We start from the raw sequence: 21,884 nt of genomic DNA on the forward strand, positions 1-21,884 counted from the left end.
CGTGGCTGCTCTACTACTGGGGTCATCGTCAACTCGCGCCTTACCCTTTCCCTTTCGGCTACTGTCCTCATGGAGGGGGACTCTGACCTTCGGGATCGGGACGCGTTTGACTGTGACCCCCTGGTGTGGGCGCAGTTGGAGAGAGCAGGTGAAGGCGGTTGATACCGCACAGGGCTGGGACAGGGGTGAGGAGTATCTGGAGACATGAAAACCAGTGGGGGACATTGGAGGTGAGGTCAGGGCATAGATAGTGATGGGGGGTATGAGGCTGTCGTCGTCGGAGTGATAAAAGGATTCTGTGGTAGCGGGGAGGTCGGCATAATCATTCTTGGTGTTGACAGAGCGAGGGGAGTCCATTAATTTCTGAGGTGTCGGGCAAGTTTGTACTGGTTGAGCACTTCTTCGGCGTGCTCTTTTAAGTGCTCTTCGGGTTCCCATGTATTTGACGAATGCGGGAATCCTTTCCACTTTACCAAGTACTTCCGCTTGCCATGGCGACCATCTGTTTTATGATTCAACACAGACTCCACCTCCCATTCGACTTCATCATCCACCATTTCCGGTAAAGGTGCTGCGGGCACAGCTCCATATACCTCGTTTTTGACAAATGGAAAGATCCGTGAGGTGTGAAACACCGGGTGGACCTTCCAAGTGGGGGGAAGGTCCAATCGGAAGGCAACCGGGGAGACAACCTGAATCACCTTGAAGGGCCCGAGATGTCAGGGCGCAATCTTGTTGCACTGGTTTTTGATGCGTAGGTGGGATGTATCCAGGAGAACCTGATCTCCGACCTGCGGCGCAACATAAGTCCCTTTTGAGCGGGATCTCATTACCTCCTGTGCTTTCTTATGCGCAAGGATGGCGACATCTCGACTGGCGGCCAGTCATTCCAGGCGTTCCTCGACCGAGGGGACTGGAGTCAACCTTGTTTCAGGATATGGGGAGGGGTTGTATCCAAGAATTAGCGAGAAGGGGGTTTGCTGGTGTACCAAATGGACGCGGGAGTTGTGAGCGAACTCGGCAGAGGGTAATTTCGACACCCACAAGTTCGGGAACTCGGAGCAATACAGCCGTAAATATCCCTCCACCTCCTGGTTGACGTGTTCACTTTCTCCATTTGTTTGTGGGTGATACGTGGTAGATAGCTTCATTTTGACCCCTATTGCCTTGTAGAGTTCCTTGGTGAATGATGACATGAACTGCGGACCTCGATCTGATATTACTGATTCTGGTAGTCCAAATCGGGAATAAATGAACTGATGGAATAGCGAGGTGAGGCCAACGGAGTCAACAGTCTTGTGACAAGGAACGAACAACACGGCTTTCGTAAGTCCTTGATCGACAACCGTGAGAATGGAGTCGAACTTGTGTTCTCCTGAGACGGGGAGATCCATTATTAGATCCATAGAGATCTGTTGGAAAGGGAAAGGGGTTTTCGGGGTATCGTGGGGGATAACCGGGGGTGTCAGCAGGTGAGTGATCACTTTTGTAGTTTGGCACACCGGACATCCTGCGATGTAAGTCTTGATATCCTTAACCATTCCTTCCCACCAAACCTCTTTCTTCATCTTCACACACATTGCCTTTTGACTGGGATGTCCTGCAGATTCGTGATCATGATAAGACTGCATGCAGTGTTGGCGGTGATCTGGTGGTATGTATAGTCGGGTAGTCCCGAACTGTTTCATTCCGTCTGCAGCGGTAGTAACATTGGTCTGGGGTTCCGGGCCTTCAGTAGTTTCTGAAGCTTCTTTCTTGATCCGTTCGTACAGCTTGGTCGACACGGCATAGACACCCCTAGCTCCTTTGGCGACTTCCTCAGAAGGGCGAGCATCAGGCAGCCTTTTCCTTTTTGACTTTTCCTCAGGTGGGCAGGAATAAGGCTTGGTGTTGTTACGGGACCGTGCGGGCCTTGCTGGAAGACGTCCTATATGGCATAAACGATTTATTTTTAACTGTTTTTGTAACTTTGTTAACGAAAAGATCGGTGAAATTAAGCGAATTTGGGAGTCCACCCCCTTCGAAAGCCAAAGGTCCGGAGGAAGGACCGTGGCCACTGGGGCGGGTTCAACCACTTCACTTTTACGGGAAAGAGTATCAGCGGGGACCTGTAACCAGCCAGCCTGCCAAGAGAAGCGGATGGGGTATGACTGAACTGTAGCAGCCCAGCGGGCTTGTCGCAGGGTTAACTGCTGGGGTTCCTGGTAATACTCCAGGTTTTTGTGGTTGGTAAAGACCACAGTAGGTTCGACGGGGGATAACAGATATGGACGGAAGGCCTTGAGGGCACGAATTACTGCGAGCATCTCCAGGTCATAGACCTGATAGCACTGCTCGGCACCGAGGAGGGATTGGGAGAGGTAAGAGCAGGGGTGCCACTCATTGTCTGAACCTTTCTGCACGAGCACGGCACCGGTTCCAAGTTTGGAAGCATCCGTGAACAGGGTGAAAGGTTTAGAGAAGTCGGGGATAAGGAGGACCGGAGATGAGCATAACAAAGACTTAAGCTTTTTGAAAGCTTCGTTCCACTCCGGGGTCCAAACATAAGACGTCCCCTTTTTAGTGAGGTCATGGAGTGGCCTCGCGATGCTTGAGAAGGAAGGGATGAACTTCCGGTAGAAGTTACAGAAGCCCAGGAACCGACGTAATGCGGTAAGATTCTCGGGAATTTCCCAAGTGTTGACGGCATCGGTCTTGGTAGGCGAAGTTTCCAACCTTCCTTTTCCGATGATCATACCAAGGAACTCGATTTCTTTGGCTTTGAAGACACACTTGCTGATCTTCAACCAAAGGCCTTCTTTTTGGCAGATCCCTAGAAACTCTCGCACACGGGTGTGGAGCTCTTCTTTTGTTTTCCCATGGATGGCGACATCATCCATATAACCGACCTGCTTCCCACACTGGGAAGCGAAAGTCTGGTCCATATACCTTTGAAAAGATGGAGGTGAGTTGCACTGTCCGAAGAACATTACCGTGGGTTCGAACAGGCCCCTAGGGGTGATAAACGCCCCTTTCCACTCGTCTCCTTCTTTTACCCTGAGGTTGGTGAAACCCCATCTAACGTCGAACTTTGCATAATATTTTGATTCAACCAGTTCGTCGAAAAGCGCCTGGGCGTTCGGGAGCGGATGGGCGTCGGGGATGGTGAACGAATTGAAGTATCAGTAATCTTGGATTAACCGTTTCTTTCCATCCTTCTTGGCGACAAAGAACACCGGCACTGCTTGCAGCAAGGTAGACGGGCGAATCTTTTTACATTTTAGGTTTTCATCAAGGAACTCATCTAGAATTTTAAGTTCCTCCAGCAACATCGGGTATACCGAGGATTTCTTTGGCTTGAAGTCATCTCGGAGTCAGATTTCGTGATCCAGTCCAGGTCGATGGACTGGTAAAGGTATGTCCTCCTCGGAGAACACCTTTGCGAATTCCTGATACTCCTTTGGGAGTAGAACCTCTTCCTTGGCCTGGGATAAAGCGGCTTCAAGTTCGGTAGACAAAGTAGTTTTGTTGATGTTGCTTGTCCGTGGTTCTTCTTTGACAGAACCATCTTCATTGAACTTGACTGCATATCCCTCATAAGAGGGTACCTGTTCCCTAATGTAAACGTCAGATTCTCGAGTAGGGACAAACCCATCATCCCAGCATGTTATCTTGTTGTGTTCCCAGTCCATTCGGGGCTTGAAGGACCGAAGGAATGGCATGCTGAGGAGTATATGTTCTTTTCCTACCAAAGGCCCGATGTAGCATTTGACGCGAACGACCTGGTTCTTAATGATAAGCCGGAGCGAGACTTTTCTAGTGACCCACTCCACGTCCTTCCCGGTAAAGGAGGTCGTCTTGAACTTGGCCTTGACACGGTAACTTGGTATCTTCAGTTGATGAACAATTCGCTCCGATATGAGCGACACTTCTGCGCCAGAGTCGACGCAAACCATTACTCCTGCCATGTAATCCAGCAGCCACGCTCTTCCAAGAGGAGATCCAACACACATATTCGATTTGTCCTCTATAGAATTACATTTCGCAGATAACACAGAAGTGGGACCTGCCTTAGGAGTATCGGTGGTCCCATTTAAAAATTCAACCCGTGCGCCTTCATTTCTTCTGGGGTTGCCAGACGATCTCCCACGTAAGCAGTCTTCATTCCATCAGCGGAAAGAACGACTCGAACGCCAGGGGGTGGTGCGGGTTTACTTGATTTACAGTCACACTTGTAGTGACCCTTTGCTCTGCATTCGAAGCAAGTGACGTTATTGTTTGATCGGCGTACGTTTTGCCTTCTTTTGTCAACGTCCATCGCATCAGGATCTCGGGAACCTCCACAGTAATGAATGAACTTTCATTCATACCGAGATTCCTTCCCTTCAAGGATGTGCTTGGTAGTGATCACGGTCCTAGCTTCTCCGGCGCACTGAATCCATTCGACCACGGTGGCTGGGACTCGTCCAGAGTTCAGAACCCAATCTCTATATTCCTTGTTTAATCCTTTTCCGAAGAAGATCCCTGCTTCACGTGATTCTTCTTTGAGTTGGGCCTTGTTAACCAACCCCGTAAATTCGGCAATATACACTTCCAGTTCTCTCTTTCCTTGGGAGATGTCAGAGAGCCGCAAAATTGCAAGCACAGTCTGATCGCCTGATTCGAATGTAGCCTTGAGTCATTCCACGAATCTCTGAAAGGTGTCAGAGTACCAAATGGAACCGTCCAAGAGCTTGTTTTCGTTTTGGTAATTTTCGGCAAACGACACGGTGGCTCCCTTCGTCATATACGTAAGGGCGAAAGAGATCTTGAGCGATTCCGTGTTGTATACGTGTTTGTTAAGGTTGAGATAACCTTCCACTTGGGTGATCCAAGTCTGAAGCCCTTTGTGGCTTCCGTCATATTCTCCAGGACGCCTGACATTAAACTCCCTTCCTCCATTGGGTGGGCAGACATCGTACGAGTCATCACCATCTTCAGCTGGGGCCTTACCCTTACTGGACCCACCAACGGGGCCCTCTGGGGGAATTACCTTTCCGAAGTTTCTGGCGTACCAAGCTCGTAGAGCCGAGTCTGTAGGTGTTCCTGTTGGGAAGGGATCACTCGACTGACCTTGACCAGCAATCTTGCGCCAGTCCTCTGCCAAAGAGTGCATCTGTCTTTCCAACCTTTCCTTCAGCTCCGCTTCGGAATATACCTTCGGTGGCATCTCAGGGGCTGACTCTCCATGACCGATTGTCATGGACATAACGGGTGATTTGCATGCTTCCTGTTCTTCCTTGAGGACTGATCCGAAAGAAGTCTCGGACTTCTGATCGTCTTCTTCTTCTGAACTAAGCGCAACTTCCGATTCCCTAAAACGGGACAGATAAGATAACCTAGGATTGCTTGCTGTGGCTGACGGCCCAAGTCTTCCTGGTATCGGCGGCAAAGGCGGGTTTCTACCGAGTCCTAGTGGGGTGTTACGAGGAGGGACCGGTGGTCTCGACTTCTGGGGGTTAGACACTTTAATGAGAAGTGATAACGAAGCCTGAGGGAGGATTTATTTCTCGAAAGAAACCTGTCAGGGTAGGGGGGTAGAAGGGTGGTGCACGAGTTGATTTACACGTAGGGATCAACGAGCGCTAGCTCTAGGGAGGCGATCTATTAAAGCCTAGTGGCTGCCTGTAGAGCGGTGGATTTGATTGAGGGTAGAGGGATGCTTCTCAATTTTGCTATCGACTTGTTAAGGTCAACTTGAGGAGTGGGGAGCAAGGTGAGTTAGTCTTTATGTGTAGGGAGACTGACGAGCCTTTTCTTGACAGAAGGTTTGGTTTGTTGAAGTTCAGTAACCAGGGACGAGTAGACTTTCGTGAAGAGGTTGATGAGTCCCGAAAGCTGCGTTGAGTTTTTCGATTTTGTTATGCCCAAGCGCGGTGACTTCTTCAAATGGAATAGGCACGAAGCGCGCGAGGTGGGAGTCTACGGGCCAAACGTATCGTAACCCCTATGGCTGAGTTAATGCGAAGATCTGACAGAGGTCTTGTCTGCTGGTGAGTCCCTAAGGTTGTTCGCACAGAGAGAAGACAAGGATCGAAGCAAAGTAATTAGCTCAGTTGCAAGCTATCGAAAAACTGAGGATACACGGTAAAGTACGTAGGTTTATATACCCCTAAGTATGAGTACCGTACCAGTTGCGATGGACACGTCGCGATGCGTATCCGCAGTAATCAACAAACTGATCAGTGAAATAAATACAAGTCACCCAGTGTCAGAGATGGGGGTAGGGATGGAAACGAAGGCTATACCAGCTGCGCAATCAATGCGCAGTGGGGAGCCAGACACCGGAACTAGAATACAACATATAAGCAATAAACGGGAGTCAGAAAGAGTCATTGGGGCATGAAGAAAGCATCTTGTCAATCAGGAGAGCGGTGAACGCCATGGATCACAAATGATGAGTCTCGACAGGTATTGGAAATACCTGGACAACGGGAGATCTGAGGTGTCCCTGTAACATACGCACTCCTAACATGACAACGAGTACCAGCAACGCGACGAGGCATGTGACACACGTGACCACGAGAAGTCGAAAAAGGTAAGACCCCTGACGGAAGCGTAACAGTATCAGCATATACACTTGATTGCTCAAGCCCACATGCCTGTCCATGTTCTGTCATTGTTGTGATCAGTTTGAGTGTGCTCATCCCTCTGTGGTGAGTTCCACTTTTTTTGAACATGCCATAGCATGTGTTGACACCTAGCAGAGGTGTCAAACTGCTGTCTTGTTGCATCCCCTCTGTGTTATGCTTCCATCAGGGGTCTTTCCTTTTTTGACTTCTTGTGGTCACGTGCCTCATGTGCCTTGTCGTGTCTCTCATAATTGTTGCCATCCTAGGGGTGCACATGCTCCAGGGCTCCTTTGGATCTCCTGCTGTCAAGGTATTTCCAATACCTGTCAATGTCACTGCCTTGTGATCCAGTGTCCCACTGCCTTCTCTGATGGATGACTTGTTTCTTTCTTGTTCTGGTGACTTGTTTCTGACTCATCTATATTGCTCATATGTTGTACTATAGCTCTGGTGTCTGGCTCCTCACTGCACATTGATTGCACAGCCAGTATAGCCTTCACTTCCTTGACTACCCCCATCTCTGACACTGTGTGACTCCTATTTATTTGACTGATTGTTCTGTTGATTACTGTGGATACACATCTCTTGTGACTGGTACAGTACTCATGCTTAGAGGTATATAACCCCACGTACTTTACCTTGTATCCTCAGTTTTTTGATAGCTTGCAACTCAGCTAACTTCCTTCTTGCTTGTCCTTGTTTTCTCTCCACATGAACAACCTTAGGGACTCGCCAGTAGACAGAACCTCTGTTGGACCTTCAGGATAACTGAGCCATAGGGGTTACGATACGTTTGGCCTGTAGACTCCCCCTCGCATGCATCGTGCCTATTCCATTTGAAGAAGTCACTGTGCTCAGGCATAACACTCTGTCCCTGTACCCTTGACTACTCATAGTTGAGGGAATAACCCTCCATCCATGACACCATTGTCATCACCACTGTCTTCGTCTTTGCTGTCTCTGTCATCTGTTGCCTCTCCTTCCCCACCACCTACACCACCACTCATGGCCTCACCTGGTGTCACCCTGTCTCTGCCTGTCTCTCCTTTGCATATCTCCTTGTTACCATTGTCTCCTGCTTCCATGAATAGCTCCTTGTCATCTGATAGTTTTACTGTTGTCCTCCCTACCATTGCAATGTCCTTGACACAGGCTCAGACAGCACAATGTGAGAACACCACTCCTGGCAAGACCCCTCCCTTCTTGACAGCAGGGGATATCACCCCAGAGGGGTTGTGAAGCTGGGAGTTAGGTTGCAAAAATTACTTCCAGTTGAAGAGCGTAGCAGAGGACATCCAAGTCACCAAGGTTGTTGGCCATCTCCTGGATCTGTGTGTACAGGATTGGATCAGCAACAATGGCAGTCACCTTACTGCCCTCACCTTCTCAGAGTTTATGGACAAGGTCCACTCATATTGGCTCCCCAGTGACTGGGCAGAGGCTATCCAACAAAAAATGTTGTTGTTGATGCAGGGTAACAAGGCCTTTCACCTATGGGCCATTGAAGTAGAAAGTCTGAATGTCTTGTTGTGAGGAAGCAAGTTTCATCTCACTGAAGATCACCTCTGCTTCCATTTAGAGTCTCACATGCACCCTGATCTTACTGCAGAGTATCATTTGACAAGTTCTCATCATGAGAAGCAGTTCTGAGCCTGGCTCGATCTGGTTCACCTTCTTGATGAGAAACATGTCCATGATGCTGTGAAGCTCAATGCAGCCCTCCAGAGGAAACCCTTCCAGCCAAGCCATTCAACTAATACTATGACTTCAAACTTGAAGGGGCTGGATGGCCATACTTGCATGCACCCACCTGCCCTTACCATTGAGGAATGTCAGCTCCTCTGTGACAATTCAGGCTATTTCAAGTGTCACTGTCTTTTCCAGAACCACACCACACACAACTGTCCCAACAACTTCCCAGACACAAAGAATTATAAGGTGCTGACTGCCACTGATGTTGAAGCTGCTCACAAGAAACGTGCAAAGCCTGTCATGGCAGTTGTGGAAGATGAACCAGCTCCAAAGCATTCCTGCATCTCAGAGGAAGATGATGTGGACACTATTGCAGTCATCATGCCCTCTGCCACTCTTGGGGATGGAACAGACTCAGGTGAAGAGTACATCACCCCTCTTTTTCTGTCCCCCATCTCTGCTGGTCCTGTCTTCTTGAAGGACCTAACTTGACCTTCCCCCTCCCTGTAAAAGCACTTATTGGCAGTGGTTCTCACCTAGTACTGATTGATAAGTCCCTTGCCACAAAGCTTGGTCTCCAGTGTCATCAACTGCACAAGTCTCTTAATGTGTTGGTTGCCCTTTCTTCTGGTGACAGGGAAGTCATGTCATTGAGAAGCTATGTTACCCTGTCTTGCCTTTCTCCTGATTCACATTTTTGCTCACACTCTGTTTGTGCCATTATTGCACCTGGGCTGTGTGCCCCACTTCTGTTGGGCCTTCTGTTCTTATCCCATAATGAGTTTGTTATCAATCACACTCTCCATACTTGTATTAGTAAAGATACTGGTTATGACTTAATGAACCCCCTGGTCTCTGTGTGTTCTCCCCCACCAGTAACTCCCTCCATCCAGGCTGCTAAGAAAGTTAAGAGTGAGGTTCTTATGGAGTTGCAAAGTGTTTTGCCAAAGTATTGCAAAATTGTGGAGGTAGCATCCACCACAGTCTGTGGGGTAGATATCATTGGTGCAGTACAACATCACATTGAGGCCCTTGCTGCTATTGAAGAACTGACCAAATGTGACATGTGACTTAAGGTGGAGTTCACAGATCGCTTCCCAGCAGACATCCCACCCACTGATGCCCTGCCTGACGATGTTCTATTCTGCATGCAACCCAAAGATGCTAACAAAGTAATTCAACTTTGGTCATATGATTGTCCTAAGAAATATCATGAAGCTTGGAAGATGTTACTACAACAACACCTCAATGCAGGGCATTTGTGACCTTCCAATAGCACACACTCCTCGCCTGTGTTCATCATCCCAAAGGCAGACCCTATGGCCTTACTGCACTGGGTGAATGATTTTTGACAACTCAATCTGAACACCATACCAAATAATCACCTGTTACCCCACATTGATGAGATCCTTCATGATTGTGCTAAGGGCAAATACTTTGCTAAGCTGGACATGACCAATGCATTCTTTCAGACCAAGGTTCACCTGGACAACATCAAGCGGTTGGCCATACACACCCCTTGGGGCCTTTATGAGTGGACAGTTATGCCCATGGAGGTGCACAATGCCTCTGCAGTTCATCAACATCATATGTCCTCCACTCTCCATCACCTAATCAGTCATATTTGTCATGTCTACCTCGATGATGTTATCATCTGGTCACAAACACTCAAGGAACATGAATGCAATGTTTGTGCCATTCTCCAGGCTCCTTGCAATGCTAAGTTGTTCTGCTCCCTCAAGAAGACTCAGCTGTTTTGCACTGATGTACTCTGCCTGGGCCACTGCATCTCAGCTCAAGGGATTGAGCCAGATTCCTCCAAGATCACCAGGATTCTTGACTGGCCAGTCCCTCAATCAGTTATGGACATGTGTGGTTTCCTTGGTCTGGTCCATTATGTTGCTGATCACCTCCCCAATCTTGCAGAACACATGCATGTCCTGAATGTGTTGACAATGAAGACCATGGAACTCAAGTTTCCTACCTGGACCAACAAACATCAGTGGGCCTTCCAGGCTGTCAAGGACCTTGTAGTCAGTCCTCACTGCCTGACAACTATTGACCATGACAGTCCAGGTGACAACCATATTTTCCTTACATGTGATGTGTCAGACTTTCATACTGGCACAATTCTCTCCTGGGGACCTACTTGGGAGACTGCTAGACCAGTTGCCTTTGACTCTACTCCTCTATGTGGTGCTGAACTCAACTACCCAGTGCATGAGAAGGAACTGCTAGCCATCATTCATGCCTTGAAGAAGTGGCAGATTGAGTTACTTGGTGCCCCGGTGGTAGTGTATACAGATCACCACACTCTTCAGAACTTCACCACACAACGTGATCTCTCCTGATGTCAAGCTTGCTGGCAGGAGTACATGTCACAATTTGACCTCACTATCTGCTATGTCCAAGGTGAGCATAATGTTGGTGCTGATGCATTATTGCAATGCTTGGATGATGTTCCCCCTGTCACTGCAGTGTCAACAGTTGAGGTGGATAAGTTGCTGATGGTGGAGATCTTGAAAGGATACATGGAGGATCCCTTCTGCAAAAAACTCTTTTCTCTCCTCAACTCACTCCCCGGTCTCCAGGAATGGGATGGTTTACTGTATCTCGCAGGCCATCTAGTGGTCCCTCACATGCATTCACTTTGCAAGCATTTCTTCCATCTTGCTCATGATGCCTTGGGCCACTTTGGCACTGATAAAACCTATGTGGCACTACGTAATTCCTTCTACTGGCCTAACATGCATCATGATCTTGCTGCTGCATACATCAGTAAATCACTTTTGCTGGCCAGAGCTGTCCAGAGCTGTCCAGCACTGGACAGATTCCCTAGGACTACCAGTTCACAAAGCAGTCTACTGATGTACATCCTGGCCTGCACCCATTGCATGTGCAACAAGTTTCCAACCACAGCACCTGCCAGTCCCCTTCACCCCTTACCAGTCCCTGACACTCATGGGGACTCAGTAGCTATTTACTTCATTGGTCCCTTGCCAGAAGATCACAGGTTCAATATGATTGTGACAATGACTGACCATCTTGGGGCTGACATGCATTTGGTACCTTGCTGCAGCTCTATCACAGCCTCTGAGTTCATGACACTCTTCTTTGACCATTGGTATTGCAAGAATGGTCTCCCCTTGGAGATTGTTTCAGATCATGATAAGCTCTTTGTGTCTCACTTTTGGAGGTCCCTTCATAAGCTGACAGGTATTAAACTCAAAATGTTGTCATCATATCATCCACAGATGGACAGGGCCAGTGCACTAACAAGACTGTTAATCAATGTGTACACTTCCATGTCAAGCACAACCAGAAAGGCTGGGTCAAGGCCCTGCCTTGAGTACGTTTCCATATTATGAATACCATTAATAACAGTACAGGGTTCTTGCCCTTCCAACTTCACCTCAGCCATTCCCCTTGACTCTTACCCCCCATCTCCACCTCAGATGCTGAGACTCCAACAGACCAAGTTGATGGGGCAGCCTTCTTGGCCTGCCTAGAGATGGACATCCTTGAAGCTTGTGACAATCTCCTTGCTGCTAAGGCAGCTCAAGCTCATGCAGCTAATCATTGCCATGTCCCTGACCTGAAGTTTTCAGTCAGGGACAAGGTTTGGTTATCTACTAAACATCATAGACATGAGTACATTGCTAATGGAACTAATTGTGTAGCAAAGTTCATGCCACAGTACAATGGTCCATATACCATCCTGTCAGCCTCACCCAAGACATCTACCTACATCTTGGACATGCCCCACATGGCCAATGCTTGCACCACATTCCACATCAGTCAGTTGCATGCCTTCATGCCCAACAACACCATGTTATTCCCCTCACATGAACTGCCTCACCCAGGCCCTGTGGTCACAGCAAATGGACAGTTGGAAAATTTGATTGAATGGATATTGGATGAAAAGTGGGATGGGAGAACAAAGAAGTACTTGGTGCAGTGGCTGGGGTATGGGCTGGAGGATGATGAGTGGTTGATGAAGAAAGATCTGGAGGATTGCAAGGCCTTGGATGTTTGGGAAAGAGAACACCCACCATAGGGGATGTTGGTGGTTGGGGACAAGAAAGGGTTGATGTAGAGGTTGAGAAAGGATGTTGATGTGGAGACACTGATGAAGAATACTGAACACATGTGCTGCTCCCCCCATTGCCTTTTTCTTATGGGTTGGGAGGGTGTAAGCATATGCTTACCACTAACACACCACTCACACTATTGACATTGCTCATGCTAACACATCACACTGTCACACCTCCTATCACACTTTTGTCCAGGCATGCAGATCCCTCCTGTGTTGCACTGTTTGGACTCTGAGGGTATATATACTGGTGCTGTCTGTGTCCACAGGATATATCTCTCTTTCTTCCCTTTCTCTCTCTCTGACCATCATCTTGTATCAGCATATATGCTTGATTGCTCAAATCCACACACCTGTCCACATTCTGTTGTTGTTGTGATCAGTTTGAGTGTGCTCACCCCTCTGTGATGAGTTCCAATATGACAGTTGATGTAATCAGTGTATGGGTGCCTGTACTATACTTTTAGATCCTGAGCTATTGGTGTGTAAGAACGGGTATTCTTACTGGCCATCCCATAATAGTTTCGAGGGGAAATCGCACTGCACCTGAATATGCCACTGCGGGGAGACCTACCAAGAAACCCATACCATACTTTACAGTGGACGCGGGAAGCAGTGACGAGCAAAGATGAGAACACTGAAAACCAGGCGTAGTGCATCATCCTGGTTGGTCGTTGACAATCGCAGACTTGAATACCATCGATTCAATCGTCCTGCGTCTTTGCTTCTGCGTCACAGTGGAGTTAAGATATGCACAATGAATTGGCACGCACGCGGCATGCCTTGGGGAGGGCCTAAACCGCCGGGTCACCTAGGGCCCCAATGGGCTGTCATGGCAACGTGTCTGCAGCATTGGTCATGCCGACTCAGTTCCCTTGTCCACACCCTCAGCATTGAATGAAGCTCACAAGTCTTACACGAAATTACCACCCATCGATGGCCAGAGAGAGATTTAAGAAGCTGTTCTCGAGATCTGCGAACCCTTCCAACTCTGGCCTTTTCACAGTACGTGATTGATCTCTTCCAAACGATGGTGGTTACCGATGTGAGATAAATCAGTCGCAGGGGTCGTCTCAGACACCCGCTGGGGATCCTGCCTCTCGGGGATCGTTTGCTAAAATGAAGCATTTCTTCCACCAGTCTGGCAGGGCCCAGCCAAGGACGTATGTGATCTATGTCGTCCCATCATACGGTGATACCTACGGATGGAAAGAATCAAAGATCCACCGCAGAAACAGACTTGGACCCTGTATCAATCAGAACGATGGTCGAAGCTACTCGGGTGGCACTGGATGCCATGACGCCCGTGCCACGAATTGACCAGACAGCCGTCGGTGGCGTGGCCGTGGCTGATACCCTTGTCACAGACATTCAAACTGTGTGATACGTATCTCCAGCCTCTCAAAATCTTTAATTCCGTTGTTACAAATATCGCAAACGTATGCTGTCGATCTTCCTGTGCAAAGCTTGTTCTAATGTTGACGCACAGGTCCACCCTTACGCCCAGGTGGCATTGGGAATTTCAACCGCTGCGTCCAAGGTATAACACTTCGTCATATTCATCCTTTGTGCTAACATGGTCATGGCGGCGGTTGATCATCACCCAAGTCAACCTAGACAATGCGATTTCAGGTCTTTTGGAGAAGCTTGGATCCGTCTACGAGTTACTTCTGGAGGAAGATATGATGAAGAAGTTTGATGACATGAGAAATACCCTTGGAAAGATTGCTCGGGTTGTCAGCGACGCCGCACAGTCCGTTGCTAACTACACAGAGACGAAGAGTTTCTGTAGGTGTCATCATATACATTTGGTTTTCAAGTTCTCAATAATCTGCGCTTCCAGGGAAAAGACTAGACAAACACATCGTCTCCGAAACGCAGTCCACTGTTGATGACTACACCAAGACCTTGGATGATTTGATGCAGCAATACCGCGACTGTGGTGTTCGAGATGTTCGGATCAATATGCACCGCATACTCGAAGACGTGAACCTCGAAGGCATGGCTTATGCGGCTGGGGCCGGCCTCGACACAACCAAGAGATGCCTTGATGGCATGAGAACGGAAATTCTACAGGAGATCACTCGCTGGGCTACCGATCTCGACCTTATTCGGCGAGCGTTGGCGGATGCAGTCTCAAGGGACTACGATCTGAGGACCACATCTGATGTGACGCAGCAGTGGCAGCAGCTCGTCTTGGGGCCGTTTTCCAAGGCACACGGCTTGATAGTTGGGAATGTGGTTGTGGTGATCGATGCCCTGGATGTATCGCGGAGACATATCCTTTCCCTACTCACCTCTACGGAAGCTGCCTATTTACCCGCGAACTTCCGCATCCTCCTGACGTCAAGATCGTTGCCGGACATCAACACGTGAAGGCGGCTTCGTTGGACAACGTCTCTGCAGAATTGACGGGACGTGACATCCGATTGTACGTTTTCCAGGCAGCTTGGCGATCTTCGAGAGATCGGAGACACGGAAGTGCGAACAATAGTCCAAAAGTCGGATGGCTTGTTTGAGTGGGCTCGTCTGGCTTGTGAATTTGTCAAGCCGAATCGACCTGGTCGGACAGTCAGGGAGCGCTTTGACGAGGTCGCATTCCTCTGTTCTGGTGGTGGGGGAGCCCTGTTGGATGCCATGTACAATACAATCCTGGAAGACACTATACCCAATGACGATACCACGCTCGCACGATTCCAGTCCGTGATGGGGCAGATTATGTCGACATTTGAACCTCTGCATATGGATGCTCTAAACAAGATGCGCACTCAGTTTCCTCACGAGGAGGACCGTTTCGACGTGATCGTGATTCTTGAATTCATGTCCCCACTATTGGGTGGCATTGTAGACAGGACTTGTCTCGTTCGACCTCTACACGCATCATTCTATGACTTCCTCAGTGATCCCACACGCAGTGGGATACATTTTGTTGGTGCATCTGACATGTACAGCCTTTCCTTTGCTTCACTGCAAATACTCTGCGGTGGCCTGCGTTTCAATATTGAAAGTTCCTACCTCAGCAACTCTGAAGTCCCTGATTTGTCGGAGAGAACTGACAAAAGCATCTCGACTCATTTGTCATATTCATGCAGATTCTGGGCTCGGCATCTGCACAAAACTACCTTTGATGCTACACTTGTAAGATGGGCGGAAGCTGTTATTGAAAGTGAAAATTATCTGTTTTGGCACGAGACTCTGAGCCTTCTTGGTGCATCTGGGGGTGCTGCAGATTCTCTTGGCAGCACTGCAGCATGGTTACTTGTGAGTGCTTGATGTTTGTACTTGATATAATCTTACATCAACACAAAGGGCCAGGGTGGCTTTGAAGACCTACTGGAATTTCTTCAAGATGGAATCAAGTTCATTTGGAATTTTGGCAGTGTGATCTTATGCAGTGCACCACATGTATACAGCTCTGCTCTTCCATTTACTCCTTCAAACACAGTGCTGTCAAGACAATTAGTGCCCAACTCCTTTTGCCTTGCTGGAGTTTCTGAAGGTATTGAAAAGTGGCCAGCTGTTCAACTTGCCTTGGTAGGACATACTTCTGGAGTCACTAAAGTTGCATTCTCCTCTGATGGCAAGAGGATTGTCTCAGGCTCTTATGACAAGATTGTGAGGATCTGGGATGCTGAGAGAGGTGTGCAGATTGGTGGCCCTCTTCAGGGGCATGATGGTTGGGTCTGGTCAGTTGGATTCTCCCCTGATGGCAAGGGGATTGTCTCAGGCTCTGATGACAGGACTGTGAGGATCTGGGATGCTGAGAGAGGTGTGCAGATTGGTGGCCCTCTTCAGGGGCATGATGGTTGGGTCTGGTCAGTTGGATTCTCCCCTGATGGCAAGAGAATTGTCTCAGGCTCTTGTGACAAGACTGTGAGGATCTGGGATGTTGAGAGGCATGCAGATTGACACCTTATCCATGGCTGCTGTGGTTCTGTTTTCTCAGTGACATTCTCCCCTGATAACATGAAGATTGCCTTAGGCTCAGAGGACTCTGCTGTGAGGGTCTTGGATGCTGAAGGTTTTGAGGGTATGTTCAACACCTGCAAGAACCTGACACTGCCTGCCTGTAATCAAAGACATATACCTGTCCCACCTACAAATGGTGAGTTGTACCTATGCCTTGCATGCCCTGATTTCACTCAAATTGTTAGCAGTGATTCAGGCATACCCCATTTGTTTTTCATCAGTCTCTTCAAACACACTTCCTGATGCTCAGCAACTTCTTGATGGACTCCTACTGGAGGATGCCAGTGTAAGGAATGAACCAGTTAGGTTCCACCCTGATGGCTGGATCAGAGGTCCCCAAGGAAGATTGTTGCTCTGGATTCCCCCAGCATTCTGGAGTCCCTTTTATTCCATGTGGACCACAATGATGATCCCCAGAGGTTGTTGCATAGAGTTGGATTTAAGCCAGATGGTTCATGGGAATAGATGGCATCAGTGTTTCAAGCCAGTTTTGTAGTCCCAATATGTACCATGCCTTTAAATTTTGTGTTTCAAGTACCCAAACCACCCTCCCAATTCCCTCTCAGTAGTTATGCCTTCAATTGGTATCCATGTATCTAGCACTTGATGGACTCTGTTGCAATCTACAGGGCTCATTTTGCTCATTGTCAGCACATGGCTGGTATCTGAATTGAGTTTCCACAACCATTTGCAACATCACTATGCTCTAGGCTTGACACACTCACATTGCCAGATATACCTGACATCAAGCCTGTATGATCATCAAGTAATGAAACTGATACAAGTTACAGGACATTCACAATGAGGTAGGGATATCACAATCTATTTGTCCAAATTCAAACAGAGACAGCAGCAAGGGACACGGAAAAGAGTGATAACTCACAGCAGCAATTCCAGCAATGCTGAGGGATACATGACTAGGTACTACTCGTGCTACCACTTGCCCATTAAGCAGCCCACAGCCCAGATGAGTGCACAAGTACATGTGGGTATCAGAACCAGCCATATCCCAACGTCCCACAGAAGGCGCTTTCCTAATCGTCTTCGCTGAAGATATCGTTCCTTGCGCTGAAGAAGCGGATCGAGGGAAGGACGAGAGGCGGATCGAGATCCTGCTATAGTGCTAGCCGGCACAGAATGAGGTTCCTGAGGTATAACGATGGCAAGGGGGCGTCGGAGGTAATGGATAGTGACGTGTGCCAGTGCTGCATATAAAATTAAAAGGCAAGGCATCGCGAGCATGCCGCAGAATATTCTGTCAGTTTACGTTCGGGATTATCCTCTGAAAGCGGTATGTACCTGGCAGCAAAAATGTACCTGAGCACGCCAGAAAAAGGGTCAGGTCCCTGATAGTATTTGCAACAAACGATGAGGCTAGGCTGAGGAGGACGGCGGACGATACGTAGAAGAATTTGATTGGGTTCGGGTGGGGATGACAATATCCCACGTGCAAGAATCGGGGCGTCGGGGTCGAAACGATGATACTTGGAATGGCCGATGATAAAGTCGTTGCTCGCAAAATTGGGACAAGAACATCAGAGGGAATTGCCAATGTTCTTCCGCTCTTAAAAGAATTAACGTCAGGAGTTGTATGGTGGCTTCGTAGGCATAACTGACCAGATTAATGGCACGTAAAGATGCGAAGACGACAAGAGGGAGCACGAGTAACACTGCCAGTACTGCTGAAGATATGTTCAACAATTTGAACCGTCTTGTTCTGTGTCGTTTCACAGGCCAAACTATGAGTGAACCGGTCAAGGAAGCTGATAAGGGCGCTGTCAAGGTGGTCGTGCACGCAAACACTATACTACCTGTACACAAAAATTAGGACCGGGTCCGCCGGGTAAAACCTTTAGACACGCAACTATATATATTCCACAGAATACCCCGCTGAGGCCAGCTCGTAACAGGGTCAAGATTACCAGTCGTGTTGGCGTGCAATACCGCGATTAACCATGCTAGATATGAAGTCGTCGAGAGTGTGCTTGCATAAATTACCGGTTTTGCAGCGACGGTGTTAGGAATGGACAGCACGAGTACAAAGAACCCCAGGAATGCCGATATGTATAGAAGCGCAAATGATCGCATGCTTTCTGAAACCAATTGCAGCACCGAATCTACCGAATCTATTTTTCATTTATTTATGTTGCAAATAAATCAGACCGACAGGTATAGCCCAAGGATGGAGTGCGACTAACCCCGAAAATACATCGCAGCTAGCAATACTCTGAACAGTGCAACGGCGCTGCTAATGATACAACGAGCGAAATTATGCTGACGGCCCTGGCCTCGACCGCGAACGAATGCCTCGATGAGAATATCTTCCAAAGTGAATTTGTGGAGGTAACGACCGAGCATAAACCAAAGATGGCGACAGAACGCCGAAAGAGATGCTGCAAACATGAGAGTCAAGAGTCCATACCGTAGGGAGATTGGGTCTCCTCCGTCGGTGATATACAAAGCGCCCAGTCTGAGATATGGTGACAAGAGATATAGAAAAACGAGGGCACTGCCAAGAGGGGGTATGGGTAGCCTTTGGACTTCTAGTTGAGAATCGGGTTCGTCATTGGATTGGTCGTCATCGCTTTCGAGGTCGTAAGGATCTTGTTCTTCCGTGTCCGGTAGTAGGATAAGCGCCGAAGATGATGCTGGGCCCGACAAACCGCCCTGTGATTCAGACTGTGGTGAGACGGGCGAGTCTGGCGAGTCGAGAGACGACCTCTGGCGTTCTGGCGACACAGACACCATTGCTAATAGCAAAAGGCCGTGAGCCTTGCGGATGAAGGAGTAGAGTGTGCCGGAAGGTGACCTCGAGGAGATTTGGGGGTTTGTCTTGTGATCAATTACCGCCCATATGATGATGCATGCTTGCACGTGATCGTTTACTTATGTAATAAGCAGCCGCTCGTTACATAGCACTGTACTACTTATTTACCATAAGTTCAGCAAGGACTTGGTCGACCCGCGCAAGTACTGCGGTGACCTACTCAAGCTCGTACCTTTTCCATTTCTTTACAATTGTCAATCTCTTAACTTCACAGAATCTCGGTTTCATGGCTTATGTTCCCGTCGTTTGTGTCATTCCATTGAACGGAATATCCCATCGAGGGGTGGGCAAGTGTAACAAGGAAGGGTCAGTCCGTGATTAAGCCTCCATAGACTAGACATAATTTTTGCACAGAATGGCTCCAAATCTTATGCCCGACGATCGGCGGAACGCTATCCCACCCTGCCAACAGTTGCTGGATGAATCGGCGCAGAATGGTCCATATATGCACGTGCCCCTGCCAGGCGAAGTTGTCTGGCTGCGTAGCAACAAAGAAATTGATGTCATACGGGATGGAGTTCCCGTGGAAACCGCTGTGAGGTAACACCATTACTGACCTGCAATACGGCCAGGGATAGCGCGGCTCGAAAACTCTTACCCAGAAGTCGCTCTACATCAACTGATGTGACGCACCACCGGATTACCACCCCCCCATCAAAGAGTTCACCCACCCAACACATCGCGGCCCAAACTGTACTTAAACACATCAGACCCAGACCCTACCCAAAGAGTTATGCCCTCCGCCTCCTCTGAGACTTGCATCGCACGAACTGGGTGTTCGAATCGGTGCTGCAATAGATTGTGGCCATCAAATTCTATAGGTGTGTCGCTGGTACTCGGTGCAAGTGGTGGGCCACCTGAACGGAGGGACCACAGTCGAATGCGGTTATCCTGACCTGCTGCAAGGAGAAAATCCTCTGACGGGTCCACAGCGATCGGCTGGACATAGATGAGTTTCAGACTTTAAGAGAAACGTCGACGAGGAAGCGTACAGCTTTGATCACATAAGAATTGATGTTGCCCGTAAACACCTTCAACGGAGTCCGAATGGAGGAGAAGCGTAAGTCGAAAGTTGAGATCTGGCGTAAACGCACCATACCCACAGTCGCATCAAGGGCTAAACAAAACAAGCGAAGGAGGCAACTTACCTTACCATCAACATTGGACACCAAAAGCTGGGAATCACGCAGGAGTCTAAGATTCGTAATAGAGTTAGGCGGTTGTGTGAACAGCCCCCCTAAGAGGGCATCTCCTTTTGACTGCCATGTGCGGGTGTCGAATCTCAGAAGGCCACCGTTTCGAAGACCAGTGTAGATGGTATGCTGCAACACGGGGTCAGAAAACAGGTCAGGGTCAGGGGTTGGCTATGGTGACGAACATTTTCCTGTGCTATGGCAAACACGTCACTATATGTGGGAAGATTTTGGACCGCTGCACGGTCTGCAATGTCATCGATGCAGACAAGTTGGTTCTTGGCACCTTGCTCATGATTGGGACAGCAAACGACCACGTATGATACAGCACATTACCTAACGCCAACCGAGAACCTCGAAGATCTGCCGTCCATATGTCGCATGCTACGTGACCGTCAATTCTAGACACCCTGATACTAGTTTATGGTGGTGAGCAATGGAAATATCAATCTGAATACGAAGGCTGAAATCATACTCTTCCGTAGTAGATTCTAATGGGAAATGTAGAATTTTGCAATCGGGGCCAAAGGAAGTAGCACTGTTCCGACGTTATCGTTATCAATAATACTGCCATGCCGGGGAATTTACACTGACATACACCAGGAGTCAGAGACAGAGATGGAGGATACCTGAAAATGGATCAATGGATGACTACGTTAATAGAAGCACCCGTACATGCCTCTGATGATAGATTGAATTCAGGTTGCCATCCGTGGGTCAGGAAACCTGTCGGTTGATTTTGGTTATTTGTCAAAGATGAATGGAACCATCCCATGGAGTCCCCTGCGAAACTCCATACGCGGTCATTGTGATGGACCGTCTTTGTTCTACAGGTCATACCATCGATCAACTGCGAAGTAAACGGATACTAACCTGGAAAGCAGTGACTGAGCCTGCAAGTCCAGACCATGGCGAGTGCATCAGTAATCGTTCTGCCTTGCCGGTCAAGGCGAACCGAGAGCATCGCAGAAAGCTGGAAGGCAACAGGGGTAATTAATTGTACGATTAGCGGGGAGGAGAGGGCGTACTGGGTCAGCCTGTCCTTGTGAGATGTTGACGGTGGCGATGAGCGCAGGCCCGAGAGCAGTTGATGAGGCTGTGATCTTATCAAAGGAAATGTCGGGTTCCTTGTATCCGCGTCGGAAGTTATCCGTTGTTGCGACTGCGGAACGCGGTCAACACGCGGTCGTCCCTTGCCATGGGACGGTGCGGAAGACAGCGGGAAGTAACGCTGCCTGTCCTCATCCCAGTACAAGCCAGGGAGGTCCCGCGGCGGCATGACTGTGAAACGAAGATACGAATTATGTAATGTCTTTCTCTTTCCCCGGTGGAGGTGATTACCTGCAGCTGCATAGGCTCAGCGGCAAAGTATTGGGAAATACACAATAGCCTTGAAGTGGAAAACAGATCCTTCCGCGGAACATAAGTAACGACACTGTAAGCCGTATCCGTCGCACACGATTCCCACCCACGTCAGATACCCAATATTATAATATAATGCGGGGAGGCGAACGGGACAT

General features: G+C 48.6%; 2 protein-coding genes across 2 annotated transcripts; both read right to left on the bottom strand.

Annotated features, from left to right (window-relative positions):
- Positions 1 to 17,083: 17,083 nt before the first annotated feature.
- Positions 17,084 to 19,178, bottom strand: F5J12DRAFT_803798 (uncharacterized protein). Its single transcript, XM_051744474.1, has 5 exons — positions 18,543 to 19,178; positions 18,210 to 18,470; positions 17,962 to 18,155; positions 17,644 to 17,908; positions 17,084 to 17,549 (listed from the first exon to the last, which is right to left on the bottom strand). The coding sequence occupies exons 1-5, from the start codon at positions 19,090 to 19,092 to the stop codon at positions 17,278 to 17,280; spliced, it is 1,542 nt and encodes a 513-aa protein (XP_051604493.1). The 5' UTR covers positions 19,093 to 19,178; the 3' UTR covers positions 17,084 to 17,277.
- Positions 19,179 to 19,651: 473 nt separating this feature from the next.
- F5J12DRAFT_314561 (uncharacterized protein) lies at positions 19,652 to 21,841 on the bottom strand. The gene is made up of 9 exons (XM_051738865.1): positions 21,393 to 21,841; positions 21,238 to 21,337; positions 21,044 to 21,184; positions 20,959 to 20,993; positions 20,840 to 20,902; positions 20,701 to 20,780; positions 20,550 to 20,650; positions 20,164 to 20,493; positions 19,652 to 20,110 (listed from the first exon to the last, which is right to left on the bottom strand). Exons 1-9 carry the CDS (start codon positions 21,641 to 21,643, stop codon positions 19,835 to 19,837), a joined length of 1,377 nt encoding a protein of 458 aa, XP_051604494.1. The 5' UTR covers positions 21,644 to 21,841; the 3' UTR covers positions 19,652 to 19,834.
- Positions 21,842 to 21,884: the final 43 nt, after the last annotated feature.

The sequence above is a fragment of the Pisolithus orientalis genome, assembly GCF_024613125.1.
Source record: "Pisolithus orientalis strain OTSU chromosome Unknown F5J12scaffold_3, whole genome shotgun sequence".
In the NCBI taxonomy this organism is placed as follows: Eukaryota; Fungi; Basidiomycota; class Agaricomycetes; order Boletales; family Pisolithaceae; genus Pisolithus; species Pisolithus orientalis.

Bases quoted from the DNA above. Each gene is read 5' to 3' on its own strand.
- F5J12DRAFT_803798 (XM_051744474.1), bottom strand. From the start codon at position 19,092: ATGGTGTCTGTGTCGCCAGAACGCCAGAGGTCGTCTCTCGACTCGCCA. The intron at 18,471-18,542 runs GTTAGTCGCACT...AATGAAAAATAG, and splicing joins AGCTGCGATGTATTTTCGGG to ATTCGGTAGATTCGGTGCTG. The intron at 17,909-17,961 runs GTCAGTTATGCC...AATTCTTTTAAG, and splicing joins CTTTACGTGCCATTAATCTG to AGCGGAAGAACATTGGCAAT.
- F5J12DRAFT_314561 (XM_051738865.1), bottom strand. From the start codon at position 21,643: ATGCCGCCGCGGGACCTCCCTGGCTTGTACTGGGATGAGGACAGGCAG. The intron at 21,185-21,237 runs GTTAGTATCCGT...TGTAGAACAAAG, and splicing joins GCTCAGTCACTGCTTTCCAG to ACGGTCCATCACAATGACCG. The intron at 20,903-20,958 runs GTCAGTGTAAAT...ACGTCGGAACAG, and splicing joins GTCTCTGACTCCTGGTGTAT to TGCTACTTCCTTTGGCCCCG.